At 44.2% G+C, this 17029-nt stretch overlaps 2 protein-coding genes across 2 annotated transcripts; both read left to right on the top strand.

The window, feature by feature from the left end:
* Positions 1-5331: 5331 nt before the first annotated feature.
* On the top strand, positions 5332-6525 carry HG536_0C00120 (alkene reductase; the record flags this gene model as incomplete). The annotated part of the gene is made up of 1 exon (XM_037282626.1): positions 5332-6525. One exon carries the CDS (start codon positions 5332-5334, stop codon positions 6523-6525), a length of 1194 nt encoding a protein of 397 aa, XP_037138521.1.
* Positions 6526-15429: 8904 nt separating this feature from the next.
* On the top strand, positions 15430-16572 carry HG536_0C00100 (epoxide hydrolase family protein; the record flags this gene model as incomplete). Its single annotated transcript, XM_037282625.1, has 1 exon — positions 15430-16572. The coding sequence occupies one exon, from the start codon at positions 15430-15432 to the stop codon at positions 16570-16572; it is 1143 nt and encodes a 380-aa protein (XP_037138520.1).
* Positions 16573-17029: the final 457 nt, after the last annotated feature.

Here is a 17029-nt window from a genome sequence, read left to right as displayed (position 1 = left end):
TACTTATGATTTGATTTTTGCGATTTTAGCCGTGTTGTTCCGCACCATGTATGTCAATTGACCTCAGTCATCCAACTATTGACTCCCAATCGAGCATAAATTTCTACCCTGAAAAGCATGGGATCTGGTAGGATGTAGTTTATTTCCGAGGTTTTATCCAGTAGTTAGTCTCTCAACGCCTAGTAGGTATTTTTTTTCTCAAGTCTTTTTCTCGAATTAAGCATTTCAAAATGATATTTTATGAGCGATGAGCTATAATGGCGTGGAAACAATGAGGAATAGGAACTCCATAATTCAGCCAGATGCCGGGTGTCGACAATAGTTATTCAATATTTAAAGTCAACATGGCATACAAATTGTTGTCCGAGTACACAAGGGAAGTAGAAAAGAAGTTCTCCAATAAAACAAGTATCAAACGCACTGACATCTATCATAACCAGTGCTGCATCCCAGGATTGCAGATCAATCATTAGCATTGTAAATATGGGGGATCCCTATGGTAGTATATACCACACACGTTGCATGTTGTACTAATTTTGTGATGACATTTTTCACACTGTACATCGAACCACTCAACTGTGATTTGATACCAAACGCATCTATCTAGATATAATGCACGCCTAGGTGTCACTTTTGGAGACAGACTGGGATCAGGATCTCATGATCAATGGACTGATGGGGTCCCAGCCTGTATAGGCCCGGCCTTTGTAGACCACTCGTAAGTATATTGCCATTGCAGTTCTTCTTGTGCTCCAGTCGAATCATGTCCAATGTGTATGCATCCCAAGATCTGATACGGACTATCCCATTCACCCTGTTGCGTCGATTGATTTTAGTGTATGTGAAGGCTTGACATAACCTCTTGTCAAAATGCGCCGTGCTGCTGTAGTTTCGCCGCAATATCGGCGATATAGGTACGTGGTGCTCAATATGTCGATGCGCTCAGTTGATCGTTTTCAGCCCCCTTTTAATGAACCTGATATTATCACCGGTTGTGTCTATGAAACCCCGAGCAGCAGAACTTAAAGCTGGAGTTCAGCTAAAGGTAAAATTAGAAGAAGGGCAGCAATTAGCCACACCTTCAGAGCAATCTTAGCCGAGAAATGTGCGCCGGCATTTCGAGCCTCATATCTTCCCTCATATCTACCGCAGTCGTAGAGCTCTATGGGTACCATGCTGATTCATTTCCGGTTTGCCCATGGGTTCCGCATCTGTACACTTGAGACCCATTTCTAATGGAAATAGCATCCGAGCTCAAAGCCATATTTCTCTTCTTTCAATCTAGATTGAACACCAATAGTATAAAACCGATTAACAGTTATACGTTCACAAATGTTGTAGTTAATGACGTGCAGGAAAGTACTTAAAGCGTTTTCCGTTTATACCTTTCTTTCAAGTCCAGTATACTATCATCAGCAACAATATATCGCCAAAGAAGACCTCGTTGCGCAGTCGCTTAACATCGCTACAGCAACCTTCGGGGTCGAAAGAGATGTATAGCCGTTCTTCTTGCAGTAGATTCCAGGACGGTTTACATTGCTCAGAGCTACCTCAGCAATGGGCAGAAATCATACGAACTTTTGGAATGAAAAAAAAATGACGCCAGCCTTCGATTAATGCAGACATTGCACCTTTCCAGTTCTCAAGATCTGCGAAAACACTGCTGTAGCACCCACTTTTCATAGCGCATAGTTTCTGCTAGACTGCTAAGGGCAGAAGGCGCGAAGAAGATTTCGTCAGAGAAGTCGAATCTTCTTTAGACCCTTTTTCAAGTGATCAATTGGGAAATAAGGCAACCCGAATTTTTCCTATTTGGTCCGCGCGCCAAGACAATTTGTCGGCGCTATGGCAACGGTGTCCGAATGGACTCTCTAAGTTCATGTTGCAGAACCTGCCGCTCTCAACTGAACTCTTTGAACTTCGCTGGGGAACGTAAATCTTTGCATTCTGACTCGATATTTACCTGAAATATCACTTTTTCTTAATCAGCTGTGTTTGCTAAGCTGAGTAGCCATCATAGAGTGACATAGGCGCCAAGAATGGGAAGAATAACTGACCTGTTCAGGTCGATGAGAGTTTCACGGAAAGAATTTTAACTCTGTCAACTGAGATACTGCGTTTGTCGCTGGTACGTGAGAAATGAATAAGAGCTTGAACGAACAGCTAGTTTAAAACGAAAAAAGGAGCCAGAAAATGCTAAAGCAATATGACCCAATAATGTTGACGAATTTTGATGATCCTCTGTGCAACTTTCTGAGATTGATATAATCCCCAGAACTACCAGGCGCAAACAGTCATACTGTCATGTCTTCTATTGCATTGTAGTGAGAAAAAATAGCGTACTTCATTTATTCCCAATGGTTGCGTTCACGGGGAACATTCAGGTGAACGAGTCTGGTTGTAAAGCAGACAGATTATCCGTCCATTCAGTGCTCGTAAAAATACTTGGAATTTTGTTCCTCCCTTGAGTTTATGAGATGAAGTCATTGAGATCGTTGTTGGAACACTGAAACATCACAGCGAACACCAAATGTTGACCAAGAAGTTAAAAGAGTTTTCACAGCGAATTACTGTTCAGCGAGATTCAATGTACAGTGGACGAGAGACAAAAGTCAAAAACAACCGCTCAAGCTAATGGATAAACTATAACAGAAATAGGCAGCACAAATCTCATATAAGAAATCAAGAAACATCAGGAGACAGAATACAAACACTGGTAATGGTACTTGCTTATTTAGAAGATTTTGCCAGACATCCACCATACACTCGAAGATGTTGCCAGTGTTTTTCATTAGTTACTCCCAGTTAAGCTAGCGCCTTCAAGTTCTTCTGCATCTTTGCCAAAAATTTCGAGATTTTAGTTCTGGTAAATGTGGGCGGTTGTGCAACATATCGATTGCGTCATGTCGCCTAAGGCGTTTATCCGTCAGGTCACCTTCAAAACAGATAGCGGACAATTGTTCCCTAGAAATACGCAGTTAGTTTCAGCCATAAGGAGCTGCTTCACGATGGCACTGAGCGCAGCAGTTTAGCTTAGCGCCAGTGTCGAGCGTTTATTGCTAATGGTTAACGTCCCAAGATTTCAAGGCATGTTCATGAACTTTTTGGGTGCTCGGCTGAGACAACTTACCATAGAAGTTGCAAGTATAGGTATAAGATAACCGATCGGACTACCAGTTTATGAGCCATGTGTCTGAGCCATGATCTTGGGACTAGCCGTTCTTGACGTGGTCTGATTTGCCATGAAGAGTGAATACTTGGTTCGTCACCTACGGGACATCTTTAGATGTCAAAAGTCTTTCCTGATTTGTGGTTTGCTTAGAATAACTGCTGATAACGTTGCTCTGGTGGATGAGACAAAAGCCTCTAGTCTGCGCACTTCGGCCTCGTGGGTTTTAACAAGTTGTTAGATGTGTCCTCATGGAATTTACCAAGGCCATTAAGAAGCTACAGCGACCTAGCGGGTCGAAAAGCGGCCTAAGGAATGCATGTTGAAATCTCGTATGAACGATATCTATAATGCAGCAGGCATCCTCATACCAGTATTTCCAGGACACAGAAGAAGCTGACCGCTGAGAGTTCAGGCATTTAAGTTTTCCAAGATGGAAATCTCGCGTCTTCGCTCGCGCTGTCTGGATTTTATGTCTTGATCGGCCAGGTGAGTATGGCGTTGATGGCTGAATTGGTTAGCTGTTGAACGTCTCACTTTTAGATAAGATAAGGAAACAATCGGAGAGAATGATAAAAGTTTGTCCATATCCAGGCTGGATTGAGGCTGATGGCGGCGATTTGACAATTGGATTACTTCTCAGATTATTGTACAATTGATGACATTCAAGCAGCCATCTCTCATTGGACTGTGAGATGGGTCATGAAAATGTCCTTTCGAAGTCCTATGAGAAATCCGTATTCAGCAAGTTGTCGTTTACGCTTATTCCAGCTGAGCGAGTTGTTATCCAAGGACTCTACTGTTGTGGTAAAACCAACCTGAACCAAATCCCTATGCATCTTAACGATCCAGACTACGGTCCAGTTTCTATCAGTGGAATTGCCGCTGTCAGATGCTTGGACAAGGAGCAAGAGAACCTTAGAAAAAGTCTCCGCTAAAATTGCTGCAGATACTTCCATTAATGTAAGAAGCGGAGGACAGTTCTTAACTTGTGTGACTCGAATTCGTAAGTTCCCACCCAAAGCACTCAGTGTAAAACCCATTTTGTGCCAAAATTATGAAGAATTGTTCTATTCTCGTCGAATGAGCCTACCAACCGCAGTGATTTTCCAATTTGGACGTCATTGAAGATGCTTTGTTGACTTTTCCGGATATTATTGCTACGACCCATGATAGATAGTTTACCAAAAAGGTGGCCCCAGCAATTATAGATCCTTCAAGCTGCGGATTGGAATATGCTCAGCATGCGCCATGCAATTGCTAAGATTCATTGATATGGAGAGAGGCGACGCAACCTGTGGCTCGATTACTGGTGTGATTTGGAGACTGCAAGAAAGTGAGTATTTCACATTACGTTGAAACGCCAAAATAAGGAAGATTGAAGTGGCATATTATTTATATCTGATTCAGCGTCATCGATTTCTTGCATCGGTGATATTTTTTATCAGATAATTTACTGGAAAGTACCAGGAATAATCTGGAAGTCAATTTTTTGGAGATCAAAATCCTGTACCTCGTTCGGGATTTAGTACTTCCGCCTTAACCGTGGAATTCATTTATTGTCGCTCGGACCGCGCACATTTCGTCAATAAAAGGCACATCTTCGCGAGTCAAATTTCATGCTGCGACACCGCTTCCATCCAATGTATCCTTCTGATCCTGCGCAGATAACCTTACAGACTTGCAATAATGCAATGCTTATCTTATCTTGGCCGTATCCTTATCTGCTATCTTATTTTTGGAGGCAAATCGTCTACTTCTACCCACCTGAAAGGCCTCGAATTGCTTACTAAAAGGAATGAGAAATTTACAGAAAAACCATTGTTCAAGCTAAATGCCCAAATAAACATGCGGGATTCGAAGGAATACTGCCTATGATGTACAAAGAGCTGAAAGAGCTGCCAAATGCTCTGAAGGTCTCTCCCCTTGGTTGCCGCAGCCACCTGAAGCCTCTACGTTCCGCTTAGCTTAGTAAGCGCCAGCGACACAAGCATCAACGACAAGCAGACGGCTACGTTCATTTGCTCACGGTCATAACTTCGGTAGCATGATGGCTTCAACTCACATATAATGGCACGACGAGATCAGCCCTGACGGAAAGAGTCTTGAGATATAACTTCTTTTTACCATTTGAACATCAAATCGAGAGATTATTACCTGCCATGTCATTTGTCAAGGATTTCCAGCCAATTGCTTTGGGTGACACCAATCTATTCAAGCCGATCAAAATTGGGAACAATGAGTTGAAGCACCGTGTTGTCATGCCACCTTTGACCAGAATGAGAGCTCATTACCCTGGTAATGTGCCAAACGATTGGGCCATTGAGTACTACGACCAGCGGTCGAAGAGACCAGGTACTCTCATTATAACCGAGGGAACTTTTCCGTCTGCTCAAAGTGGAGGTTACGACAATGCGCCAGGTATCTGGTCTGAAAGTCAACTTGAGAAGTGGAAGAAAATCTTTGCCAAGATTCATGAGAACAAATCCTTCGTGTGGGTGCAATTTTGGGTTTTGGGTAGACAAGCATTCCCTGATACTTTGGCAAGAGATGGTCTTCCTTATGTCTCGGCCTCTGACGAGCCTTATATGGATGAGGAACAGCGTGAGAGGGCGGTCAAGAGCAACAATCCACAGCACGGTTTGACCAAGGACGAGATCAAGCAATATATCAAGGATTATGTCCAGGCGGCCAAGAACTCCATAGAGGCTGGTGCAGATGGAGTTGAAATACAATGCGCTGGCGGTTACCTATTGAACCTATTTATGGACCCAATCTCTAACAAGAGGACAGACGAATACGGTGGATCTATTGAAAACAGGGCTCGCTTCACGCTCGAAGTGACTGATGCGGTTGCAGAGGCCGTCGGTTGGGACAAAGTCGCTATCAGATTTATGCCATTCGGTACTTTCGGTACCATGTCCGGTGGCCGAGATCCATTGACCATCGCTCACTATGCCTACATCTTAGGTGAACTGGAAGCGAGAGCTAAACTTGGTAAGCGCCTAGCCTTTGTGCATCTCGTCGAACCTCGTGTCACGAATGCATTACTTTATGCCGAAGGTGAAGGGGAATACAAAGACGGTACTAACGACTTCGCTTACTCAATCTGGAAGGGTCCGATCATTAGAGCAGGTAATCTAGCTTTGCATCCAGAAGATGTGGAGGAAATGGTAGCCGATGACAGAACGTTGATCGCTTACGGTAGGTTTTTTATCGCAAACCCCGATATGGTTGACCGCATCGAGAAGGGCTTGCCGTTAAACAAGTATAACAGAGAGACTTTTTACTCAAGCACCAAGGAAGGTTACCTCGACTATCCAACTTATGACGAGGCAGTTAAATTGGGTTATTAATAGAATCGTGATATGTTTAGACCTCTATACCGTTCAAATCAATTTTAAATTGATCTTTTCAGATTTATTCCCTTGCGTTTCATCCAACAAGTGAAGCGTATTCGCATCCTAGCATTTTTAGATGCACTTGGCCGATGAAGAAATCTTTATCTACCTAATGAAGCCCATATGAATACAGTTGAAGTGGCGGAGAATTGACTTGGGAGTACAGGCTGCTGCTCATATTACGCTACTTGATATAAGTATGCATAGGGTTCATTTTCCTTGAGATGAGCTGATGAGATGTTGTGATACGGACAGAGTTTGCAAAGAAGTTTAACAGAAAAGAACAGGTTGATGTCCTCGAGGTCTGGCTTTCTGTTCAACCACGATTGTTATCCTGTAGTTTGTCTCATTAGCTGTAAGACTAAATGTGAGTGGGAGCACGAAATGCGAATTCCACCGTGACCATAACCTTCAGAGGCGTCCAGCGTGGCGGAGCATTTTTTTATGAGTTTGTGACGTTCGCGGAAGTTAATTCTAAGAAGGGCAAGAGTTTACAGATGCTAGCAGTGAGTCATCATCGTACTGTAATTGTAACGAAGACCGTTCAACGGGAATTGTTGTTCACTCTAAGAGTTTTTGGAAAATGTGTTTCGGTGGGAATCATATAAAAAGATACGTCTCGTCTGTCAATGGTAGTTGGGATTGTTGGAGAGATAACCATCTAATTACTACCGAATTATATCATCATGTCTGAGTTGTTTGCACCTGCACCTGAACCTCCTACAGAGTTGGGCCGCTTAAACCTTTTGTCGAAAACCGCTGGCATCAAAGTTTCTCCTTTGGTCTTTGGGGCTATGTCGATTGGGGAAGCATGGTCTGAGGCTTTGGGCCCAATGGACAAGAAGCGTGCCTTTGAATTGCTAGATGCATACTATGAAGCGGGCGGGAACTTCATTGACACAGCCAACAGGTAACAAAATGAAGAGTCCGAGACTTGGATTGGCGAATGGATGGGATGCAGGAAAGTTCGAGACCAGATGGTAATAGTTTACAGGCGATTACAAGGCTTATGAAGTTGGCAAGGGTAGGAGTGCGAATTTTGGTGGAAACAATAGGCGCAGTCTGCACGTAAGTGTCCGCGACTCCTTGAAGAAGCTGAAGACCGAGTGGATCGATATCTTGTATGTCCACTGGTGGGACCATATGACTTCGATAGAGGAGTTGATGGATAGCTTGCACGTTCTGGTGCAGCAGGGCAAAGCGTTGTACCTAGGGGCTTCTGATATGCCAGCATGGGTCGTGTCTGCCGCTAACTATTACGCTGTGTCGCGTGGCAAGACTCCGTTCAGTGTTTATCAAGGCAGATGGAACGTTATGCTCAGAGATTTCGAACGAGAGATTCTTCCAATGGCCAAGCATTTCGGTATGGCGCTTGTGCCCTGGGATGTTCTTGGTGGGGGAAGGTTCCAGACCAAAGAATCCATCGAGGAGCGTAAAAAGCGTGGAGAGAAATTGCGGGCGTTTGATCAGCCTCCTGAGCAGACAGAGTTGGAAGTGAAGATCAGTTCCGCTTTGGAAAAGGTTGCCAAAGAACATGGCACGCATTGCATCACAGCCATTGCTCTTGCGTATATCAGGTCCAAGGGAACCAACGTCTTCCCGCTTGTGGGAGGCAGAAAGGTTGAGCATTTGAAGGACAACATTGCCGCTTTGTCGATCAAATTGACTCCAGAACAAGTCACGTACCTTGAGAGCATTGTTCCTTTTGATATCGGGTTCCCAAACAATCTGGTTGGGGAAGATCCAGCCATCTCGGGGAAGCTTCCTTTCCTTTCTGCATCTTCTTACAAACTGAACCTCGATTCTTTGCAGTTCAAATGATTGAAGCAGGAACGCAGGCATCGCGCGTAAATAGTAAGTGAACCACACAGACCGGGGTGAAAAGCGGAGGAGCTTACCATCTGGGCCTGCAGGTGTACTAAGCCATACGAAGAAAGATGGTTGGTAACCTTTTTTACAAGGAATGTCCACAAAGAATATTACCCAACGTGGGCTAAAGGGGGTCGAGACTGGAATACCAACCATTGATATCATTATGCGGTCATTCGACCCACATAACGAGGAAGAAGAGGATATTGACATATTGGAAGAAATTGTGAAATACTCATATGACGGTGAGATAGATCCTGGAGTATATCCCCCTGATTTTAAGAGAGCAATTGACAAACTGGAATCCTCCATCGGTCTAACCCTTCCTAACTACTTTAAATGCGGATTAGTAACCGCTGGGTTGAAAGGCGAATATGCCAAAAACCGCCATAACATAAAAACCGGAAAGATTGAGAAGTCGATGCATCAGATTCTCGCAGAGATTAAAGCGATATATGACGCTCAGGAAGATTCTCAGAAGAGCTCGAGAAAAAAACAACCCGGTCAATCAAATGTTCCATCTGCCATAAGGCAGACCATGTGGCAAAGTATTGTGATAAGAAAATCATAGACAAGAACGTCACTGAAATGCCTCGAACCCGGACGATGAGGAGGAAGCCGATGAAGACACCGAGGAAGTTAGTCCGAGTCATCATCTTAGGCTTTCAGCTATCCCAAACTTCCCAAATCAATACATACGGGAGGCCGGTTGCTAGGATCCTAAAGAAGAGGCCATCCTTTTAGTTGCTTAGCCGCCTGCATTTTCCTGACACACTAATTGTCGACTCCGAATCGCCTGATAGTACGGCTTCGTTAATTTGAATACCTAGCACTACCGTTGCAGGGTTTGGCAGAGTCTAAGTTTATTTTCGTGTCCTGCGTTTGATATTAATCTCTTCATGATGCTTCAAAAGAAGATCTTTTTATTTGAAAATGAGAGAGATCACCTCCAGTTTTTTACTGGGTGATAATGCTTTGATTAAAGGTGTAGAATCCAAAGCTTGTTGAAGTAACTGAGCACTAGACTATATCCAAAAATACCAACTTCCGCATCCAAGTTAGGCTGTTAGGGAATGTGTCTTTTTTTCAACTGTCAAGATCGTCAATGATTTACTGCGATAATAGGATATAAAGCTTACAGTTTACTTCTACGTAACGAATTACTAATGTGATGATGGAGCTCACCGCGTGAGAATGACCGCTCATAGTCCATAGTTTTCAACGTATTTCACTCTGCTGGCTTTGCTCAAGAGTGCCACCAGTTAACCTCAGGGTGAGCTTTTTTATTTTTTTACGATTTTTTGACTTTTTTTGGTTTAATAGTCCTAAAGTGGTTGCTTAAAATCTGAAAAATCAAGTACATCCATCCGCTCTATTGCTCACACAGAAGTCGAAACTTGCATTACCATACAAAACTCCATGAATCTCACAGCTGGCATTGGCGTTCACACAGTGGCTTATGCACCAGTCTGCTTTTCCTGCACCCCAAGCGAGACTGAACCGGGTGTCCCTGGACCAACTGATACAGCAGCCACCCCAGCAGTAATCCCTTGGTGTTGAGGCTATGCTACCCCCATTAACCCACAACCAATTTTGTAAATTATTACAGTCTCCCTGGTTGGGGGCATGGTTGCTATCGCAAGTAGTGTAATCTCTCTTTTTAAGTGACTTGACAGGAACAGGGAGGCCGCGTAAGGAATTGTACAGCTCAGCCAAACCATCGTCGCTTGATGTTTCTGCCCAAATGTTGAGTAAAGTATCATTACCCGTTGCATGCACAACCAAATCATTCTTCAAATCCTGTAAGTCCAAGTAATTGTATGCCTGTCCGTTGTACTTCATGAAGAAATTTAAGAAGACAGCGTCTCCCCACTTTTCGCTCTGCGTTGCAGATTCATAGAGTTGAACAGCACCGTTCAAAACTTCACCATTGTTGATGGAAGCGATTGAGATATTGACGGTTGCATTGTGTGGCTGCTGGGAATAGTAATCAACATGCGCCCCTTCATTGTTATTGGTATCAATATTGCCGGTAAGCATATTGTGCAAGGACTCGCCGTAGGTTGCATCCTCGGCAAAAGTCCTAGCGGCAAGACAGAGAGCTGTTAGAGCTGCGGAAATCCTCATTTGTGCTGTGTTGTTGCAGGTTTTAAGAAGAGTGTTCAGGAAGAGTTGGATCAAACATTGCTCATTTTTATAGTTTTGGAATAATGGTTTTTACGAGCCATTGTACTTATTGTAGTGGAATCAATTGACCTTCATACCTTCCTGTAATCTGGGTTAACGAGCGTTCCATGTCCTTATGTGATGTACAATAGTATCCAATGACAAAAATGTGCACTGACAAAATAGGAAACTGTCGCTCGGGGCGACATCTTTTTCGTATCCCATAACAGCACATTTATCGACAAATCAGACACATAAGGCCCCGCAGGGACCATTCTGTCTCCAATAGGACATTGTGGGAGATCAGTCAGTAGAATAGATTGAAAAAGTTGACCTATTTTGGCTTCCGTTCCCGTTTTGGCTGATATGACCTTTCCGTAAGTTGATGCAGAGAAATAGGGAGTGGTACGACGCCTGGGAGACCCGCTTCTGCCTCAGATTGCTCATAGTAAGAGTATCATCTGACGGAGTCATAGTACCGAAATCAAAAGTAGTTATGCTAGCTGATTTTCAGGGGCTTCTCAACAAAATTGCCGCTATTGATGTCTAACCAAAAAACGCGAGACCCTATGCTCCGCATCCTGTTAAGCACAATCTTGATCGTATGAAATTCGTCCAGGACGTAGGCTGACAACCTTAGCAGCCAGCAAGTAGCTTGCCTATCTGGCCCCTATGCTCAGTCTACACCTGCCCCAAAAGAATCTAGGGACAGAAGCAGCTTACAAAGCATCTGAGCCATTCTGACGGATCACGCAGTGATCTTCGCATCTCTTCCGTCCTAGATTCACAATCCGTTTTGCAACACCTGGAGCAAATCAGCGCTAGCATCATTGTCCTCGAGAAGAGAAGTCTGTACGTGTAGACAAGACTTGTCTGATGATTAACTATAGAAAAAAAATGTCCCAAATTTGTGGCAAGAGGGTGCTAGCACATTGCATAAGTGCCTCTTGATTCGCTTGTATGTGACACGGTGAAGAGAAGAGCTCCCTTCGAGCATATAGCGCTTGTATCTCTGCTCATATCTCACTCGCCCTTGTGTAAAGATTGGTATAAGTTAGATAGGTCCTCATCACTAGAAGACTCGGCCCAGATACTGAACAAAGTATCGTTTCCGTTAGCAAGTTTAATCAAATCACGTTTCAGATCATCGGACTCCAAATAGTTGTTGGCCTGTCCATTGTACTTCATAAAGAGATTCAAAAAAACAGCATCTCCCCACTTTTGCCCAAATGTTGCCCATTCATACAGCTGAATGGCGCCATTCAGGACTTCCGCATTATCGATAGACCCTATTGAGATATTTGCGGTTGCGCTGAACGGTTGCTCGGAATAATATTCAATCACTCCAAAAGAGTCGTTATAGTTTGTAATGTTACCCGTTAAGATGTTGTGCAGCACATCACCATAACTGATTCCCTGGCCAGACACGGATAGTGATAATTCAACTACCACCAAAAAAAAAAGACTTAAAACGCTAACAGAAAACATGTTCCTCAGTTTCAGAGAACCTAATAATTCAAAGTGAACGTTGGGATCAGTTATAGGACAATATTTTCAACCTTTTATATACTTTCGCGAGCATCGCACTGCGGTTGGAAACACGCCACGTTGCATCAAAGTGACAAGTAACCCGAAGTAACGAGCTAAGCTCCGTGTTTTTTGGTTTTTTTTACCTTAGGTATATGCAAGCGGATATCGTTGCATGACAGTGGGTACAAAGCCGCGGCGTTAGAGTTATCTTGACATGATGTCTGGTACCGACGCAAGGCTCGGCTCTTCCTTCTCAACGGCGGAAACATGTTGTTAAATCATGAATACCACTTCGCTAGCCTCGCTAACCTCGGCTCTCTTCTATGTGTGCTTGCATGAGTGGAAGGTAGCAGGCATCTCTTCTATAAACTACATAACCCTGGAAAGCGCGGTGCAGTAAGCAATTAGGAAGACATTCGTTAGTCAACAATTGGAATGGCTTAAACGTAGAAAGGTGAATTGACGGCTAACCACAGCCTCAGGACGGCTTTGTCTAGGTACGGTGTCTACAACTTTTCTCTAGGATCTGTTAGTGGGTCAAAGGCGATCCAGCTGCAGGAAGAGGCCTGACGGAGATGGATTGCGTGGCTGCGGCGTCTCTCGTCCAGAAGCACGTTAGGCATAGGGAGTATCCCTCGAAACCCAAGTCGCAGGAAGACTTGACAGAGAGACGGTCAGAAACTGTTCGCAGGAAATACTCTGCGGTGAGGAACACTTTCGCATTGCTTGGACGCACGGCCAAAGAACCTCGATTCTTTGCAGTTCAAATAATTGAAATCGAAGCAGGGATTATAGTGCTTCACAGATATAGCTAAGAAGGAAATCTCGCGTCGCCGTTGCCTGCGTCGTCTCTTTTTTATGTTTTGATCGGCGGGCCAGGTATTCTGGAAGGTCGGAGTTGACCAAAATGATATCAAGTGCTTAAGCCTTATCTTGGCTCGAATGTCCTTGGACTTGAAGCAGTTACTCAGAAAGACGCAAGCTGCTATATACTTATAAATTATTCTCTGCATTAGGAGCGATACAACGAAGAGGCATCTGTGGCAGCTTCGCAGGAAGGCCTTTCAGTAGTAGTACCTCTGATTTGAAGATATTTGTAATCGAGAAGCGGCACCGGTGTTTATGCTTCTGCATATCGACTGTCTGTCAACTTTTCTCACATTACAAGTGGCCAACGCATGATGGCGTCCCTACGGAGATCGGCTCGTTGATTCGATCCACACACGTCCCGACCCTAAATCTTAATACTAATCATCCACCAACTCATCATGGTTGACAGTGTCATTATGAGCAACCAGAACATACCAAACGCAAGCAAGCCCCCCAAATTTAGTGGCGAGGGAAAGCCTCTCGCAGTAGCAGCCTTCATGACCCGTATAAACATACACCTACGACGGTTCAAGTTCACAGATGATTATGACAAGATCTTATACTTCGCTGACTGCTTGACCAAGGGAGCAGTCCTCTGGTTCGAGGGTCTCTCCGAAGAATCACTACGTCAGAGCACGTTCAATGATTTTATCGGACACTTTAAACACAAATACTACAGTGAATCCCTGTTGTTTGCAGTAGCGTACAATAAAGAGTAAACGCCCTATCCGCTGCAATACCAGACGAACTACTATCGCCAGAGTGCAAGCAGTCATTCTACTTGAGCGGACTAGAACAATCGTTGCAAATAACGGTCAGAAATCTGAGACCGGATTCACTGGAGACCGCCATGATTTTAGCATCCAACTCATGCGGAGAGGACCGCTCAGCGGAATGTACGACCAACACACATGGGGCCACTGACACCGATAGGCGTAAGGACCACCTAGCTGACGGCGACGACCTAGACACTCAGACGGAAATCGATGCCATCCGGACAGGATACAAGAGGCGAAGACCAGATCCGTCTGACAACCCCAAAGGCAAACTCACTGAAGAGGAGCGCAAGTTGCTACAGAAGTTAGGTATCTGCTTTAAATGCCGGGCCGGTAAACATTGGGCGAAGAACTGCCCTGAAGCGAGGCCTAGCTAACTATTAACAGCCACTGAAAAAACAGCCAAACACAGTAGGAAACCTCAAAGTCAAAAACCACCTCTGGTTGGGCATCGGAGAGTGATCACTGTGTTGGTGGGCAACAAACCAACCACCATTCTGTTAGATACGGGAGCAGGAACGTCATTGATAGCCGCACATCGTGCACAAGCGCTTAACCTGAAGACATACAAGATAAGACCCATAGCAATCAAAGGAGCCACCTCAGACAATAGCGTGCGATGTACGGAAGCCACTATCCTCGAATTTAAGTACCAGAACCAGCAGTTTGAATTACCAGTCTACGTCACGACTGCCATAAATCCCGATATTATCATCGGAAACCCGGTACTAGAAACGGACCCGCGCCTAGGGCAGATCCTAGATAGGAGCTCGATTAACCTAGCTACACCAGAAACAGAGCCAGACTGGCCCATCGGCCTCATCCTCACCAATGAGGACCGCCAGGTCCGGCGATTCCGCAAGAAACAAAATCGCACTTTAAGTGGATACATTGTACACGTTCAGACAGTAAAATGCTCGTCCCAGCATTGAAGACGCAAATGTCGAGAAGTTGTATTATGATCAACCACATTGCTTTGAGAAGAATTATCAATGAGATTGCAGCAAGCCTCAGTGACGCCCGTTCAGAGACCGCTTCTCCACTTCCTGGTCGATAACCAGCAACATCGCGTCAAAGCAGCAAACACAAAACCATGCATAGTGGAAAAGCTGCACAAGACGACAGATGCAGCTAGCCACATTATAGCCATTTCTAGAGAGACCCCTGCCGGACCTCTGCCCTCACTACCTGAGCTCCAGCCATTTTGTGCGACCTCCACTGAGTTACGGGGAATTTCACTGCGATCATACTGATACGTATTATCTTTTATACAGTTTGGGACAGACAACAAATTTTTCTTTGAATATTCTATTAGTCTCTTAGAAAATTGCCGTCAATTAAACAGAACGCCGCTTCGAAAAATTGATGCCGACGATGAAATCACAAGTCAAGAGAATGAACGGACGGTGATGCCTCGATCTGTTGCGGCTAGCGGCTTCGAGGCTGGCTACTGGCGCAAATAGGTGAACATCTAGACACAGGTATTAAGCGGTGGGGAAATGTTCAGTTTAGACCGCGCCCTGGTGGCTACCCGAACATAAGTCAGGGCACAAAATCCTGATTATTAATCATTTATTCTTCTCTGTATAAAATGAACAACAGGCAATGATATGTTATATCGAACGCAGCAGAAGGTTGATTATCGCCGATGAGTGTCGAACCATTTTCCATTCATATATCTGATAGCGAGCTTAACGAGCTCGGCAGACGCACAACAGACGTAAGATTCCCAAAAAATATCGAAAATGAGAAGTGGGACCGGGGAATTAGTGGCGCCTATTTGAGTGATGTTGTTGAATATTGGAAAACCAAGTACAATTGGCGAAAGGCGGAAGAGGGACTTAACATGTTTCACCACTTCAAAACAACCATTTCGAACACGAGCATTCATTTCATTTATGAGAAAGGGAGAGCGTCAAACAGTATACCAATCATTTTGAGTCACGGATGGCCTGATAGCTTCCTCAGGTACATAAAAATGATACCACTACTGACTGATCCTGAAAAATTGGGTATTGATTCAAAATTTTCTTTTGATGTTGTCATCCCTTCTCTTCCAGGCTTCGGCTTTTCGGATTATCCTAAGAGCGGCTTGATAAATAATGAAACGATATCAGATCTATGGCTAGAATTAATGACAAAGAAGCTTGGTTATCATAGATTCGTAGCTTCTGGAGGAGATATAGGCTCGGGTGTAACGAGATATCTGGCCTCCAAGTATCCCGAAAATCTGATAGGCATTCACTTGACTGATGTCGGCATTATTCGACAGTTAATTGGTAATAGTGTGGAACAGTCATTGTCCTCTGAAGAACAGAATTATGTGGAAAGTATATCAGCTTGGCTAAAAAGTGAAGCAGGATATATGAGTATCCAGGCAACCAAACCTCAGACGTTAGCATTCGGGCTATCTGATTCCCCAGTTGGCTTGGCCGCTTGGATATTGGAAAAGTTTCATTCGTGGGGGGGCTTGAAAACAGATTTGTCTTTAGATGACATTCTTACAAATATCATGATTTACTGGTTTAATAATAACATTTCCACAGCTACTAGGATCTACTATGAAAATAGCCATTCCTTGAATCCGATTGGAACCATTGGGGTGCCGACAGCTGTTTGCTTATTCAGCGAAGACATTCTTTTACCACCGAGAGAATGGGTTGAGAGAAACTTTAACATTGTTCGTTGGAAAGTGGTGAGGAAAGGTGGACACTTTACGTCTATGGAAAATCCCATAGCATATGCCCAGGATTTATTCCAATTTGTTGAAGGTTTGGGAAAAACTTTATAGCGGCAGGGATCTTCTACGGATAGAGCCACTTATCAAGTCCAATTCGAGCAGTCAGCATTCTAACAGCTGTTTGTTAATTCACCGAAAACATTTTTTGGTGCCGAGAGAGCATGGCGGAGAGAACTCCATCTCCCTGATTCAGACTTGAAGTTTTGTTTGGCATTGTTGAACAGTCAATCCGCACTGCATGGTATGCCTGACGATCATTATGTCTTTTATGAATGCCATTAAGCTATCGCTCCAACAACGAGGGACTAATAAACACTCTTCCGGACGACCGAGAATTGGTACGAAGCCCTGGTAACGGACAGCGAAAACTGAAGCCTGATACTCACATTTTTTCGCTCATCGGAAGGGTGGGTGAGAGCCGAAATTGAAATTAGGCCTCGAGATGTGGAGAGAAAAAATTCTAGGGAGAGCCGAAATGAAACTTGGGCAACCATATACCGATTCGTGA

The sequence above is a fragment of the Torulaspora globosa genome, chromosome 3 (genome assembly GCF_014133895.1).
Source record: "Torulaspora globosa chromosome 3, complete sequence".
In the NCBI taxonomy this organism is placed as follows: Eukaryota; Fungi; Ascomycota; class Saccharomycetes; order Saccharomycetales; family Saccharomycetaceae; genus Torulaspora; species Torulaspora globosa.
Note: the sequence above shows the minus strand (reverse complement) of the source record. Positions and strands in the feature narration are given on the sequence as shown.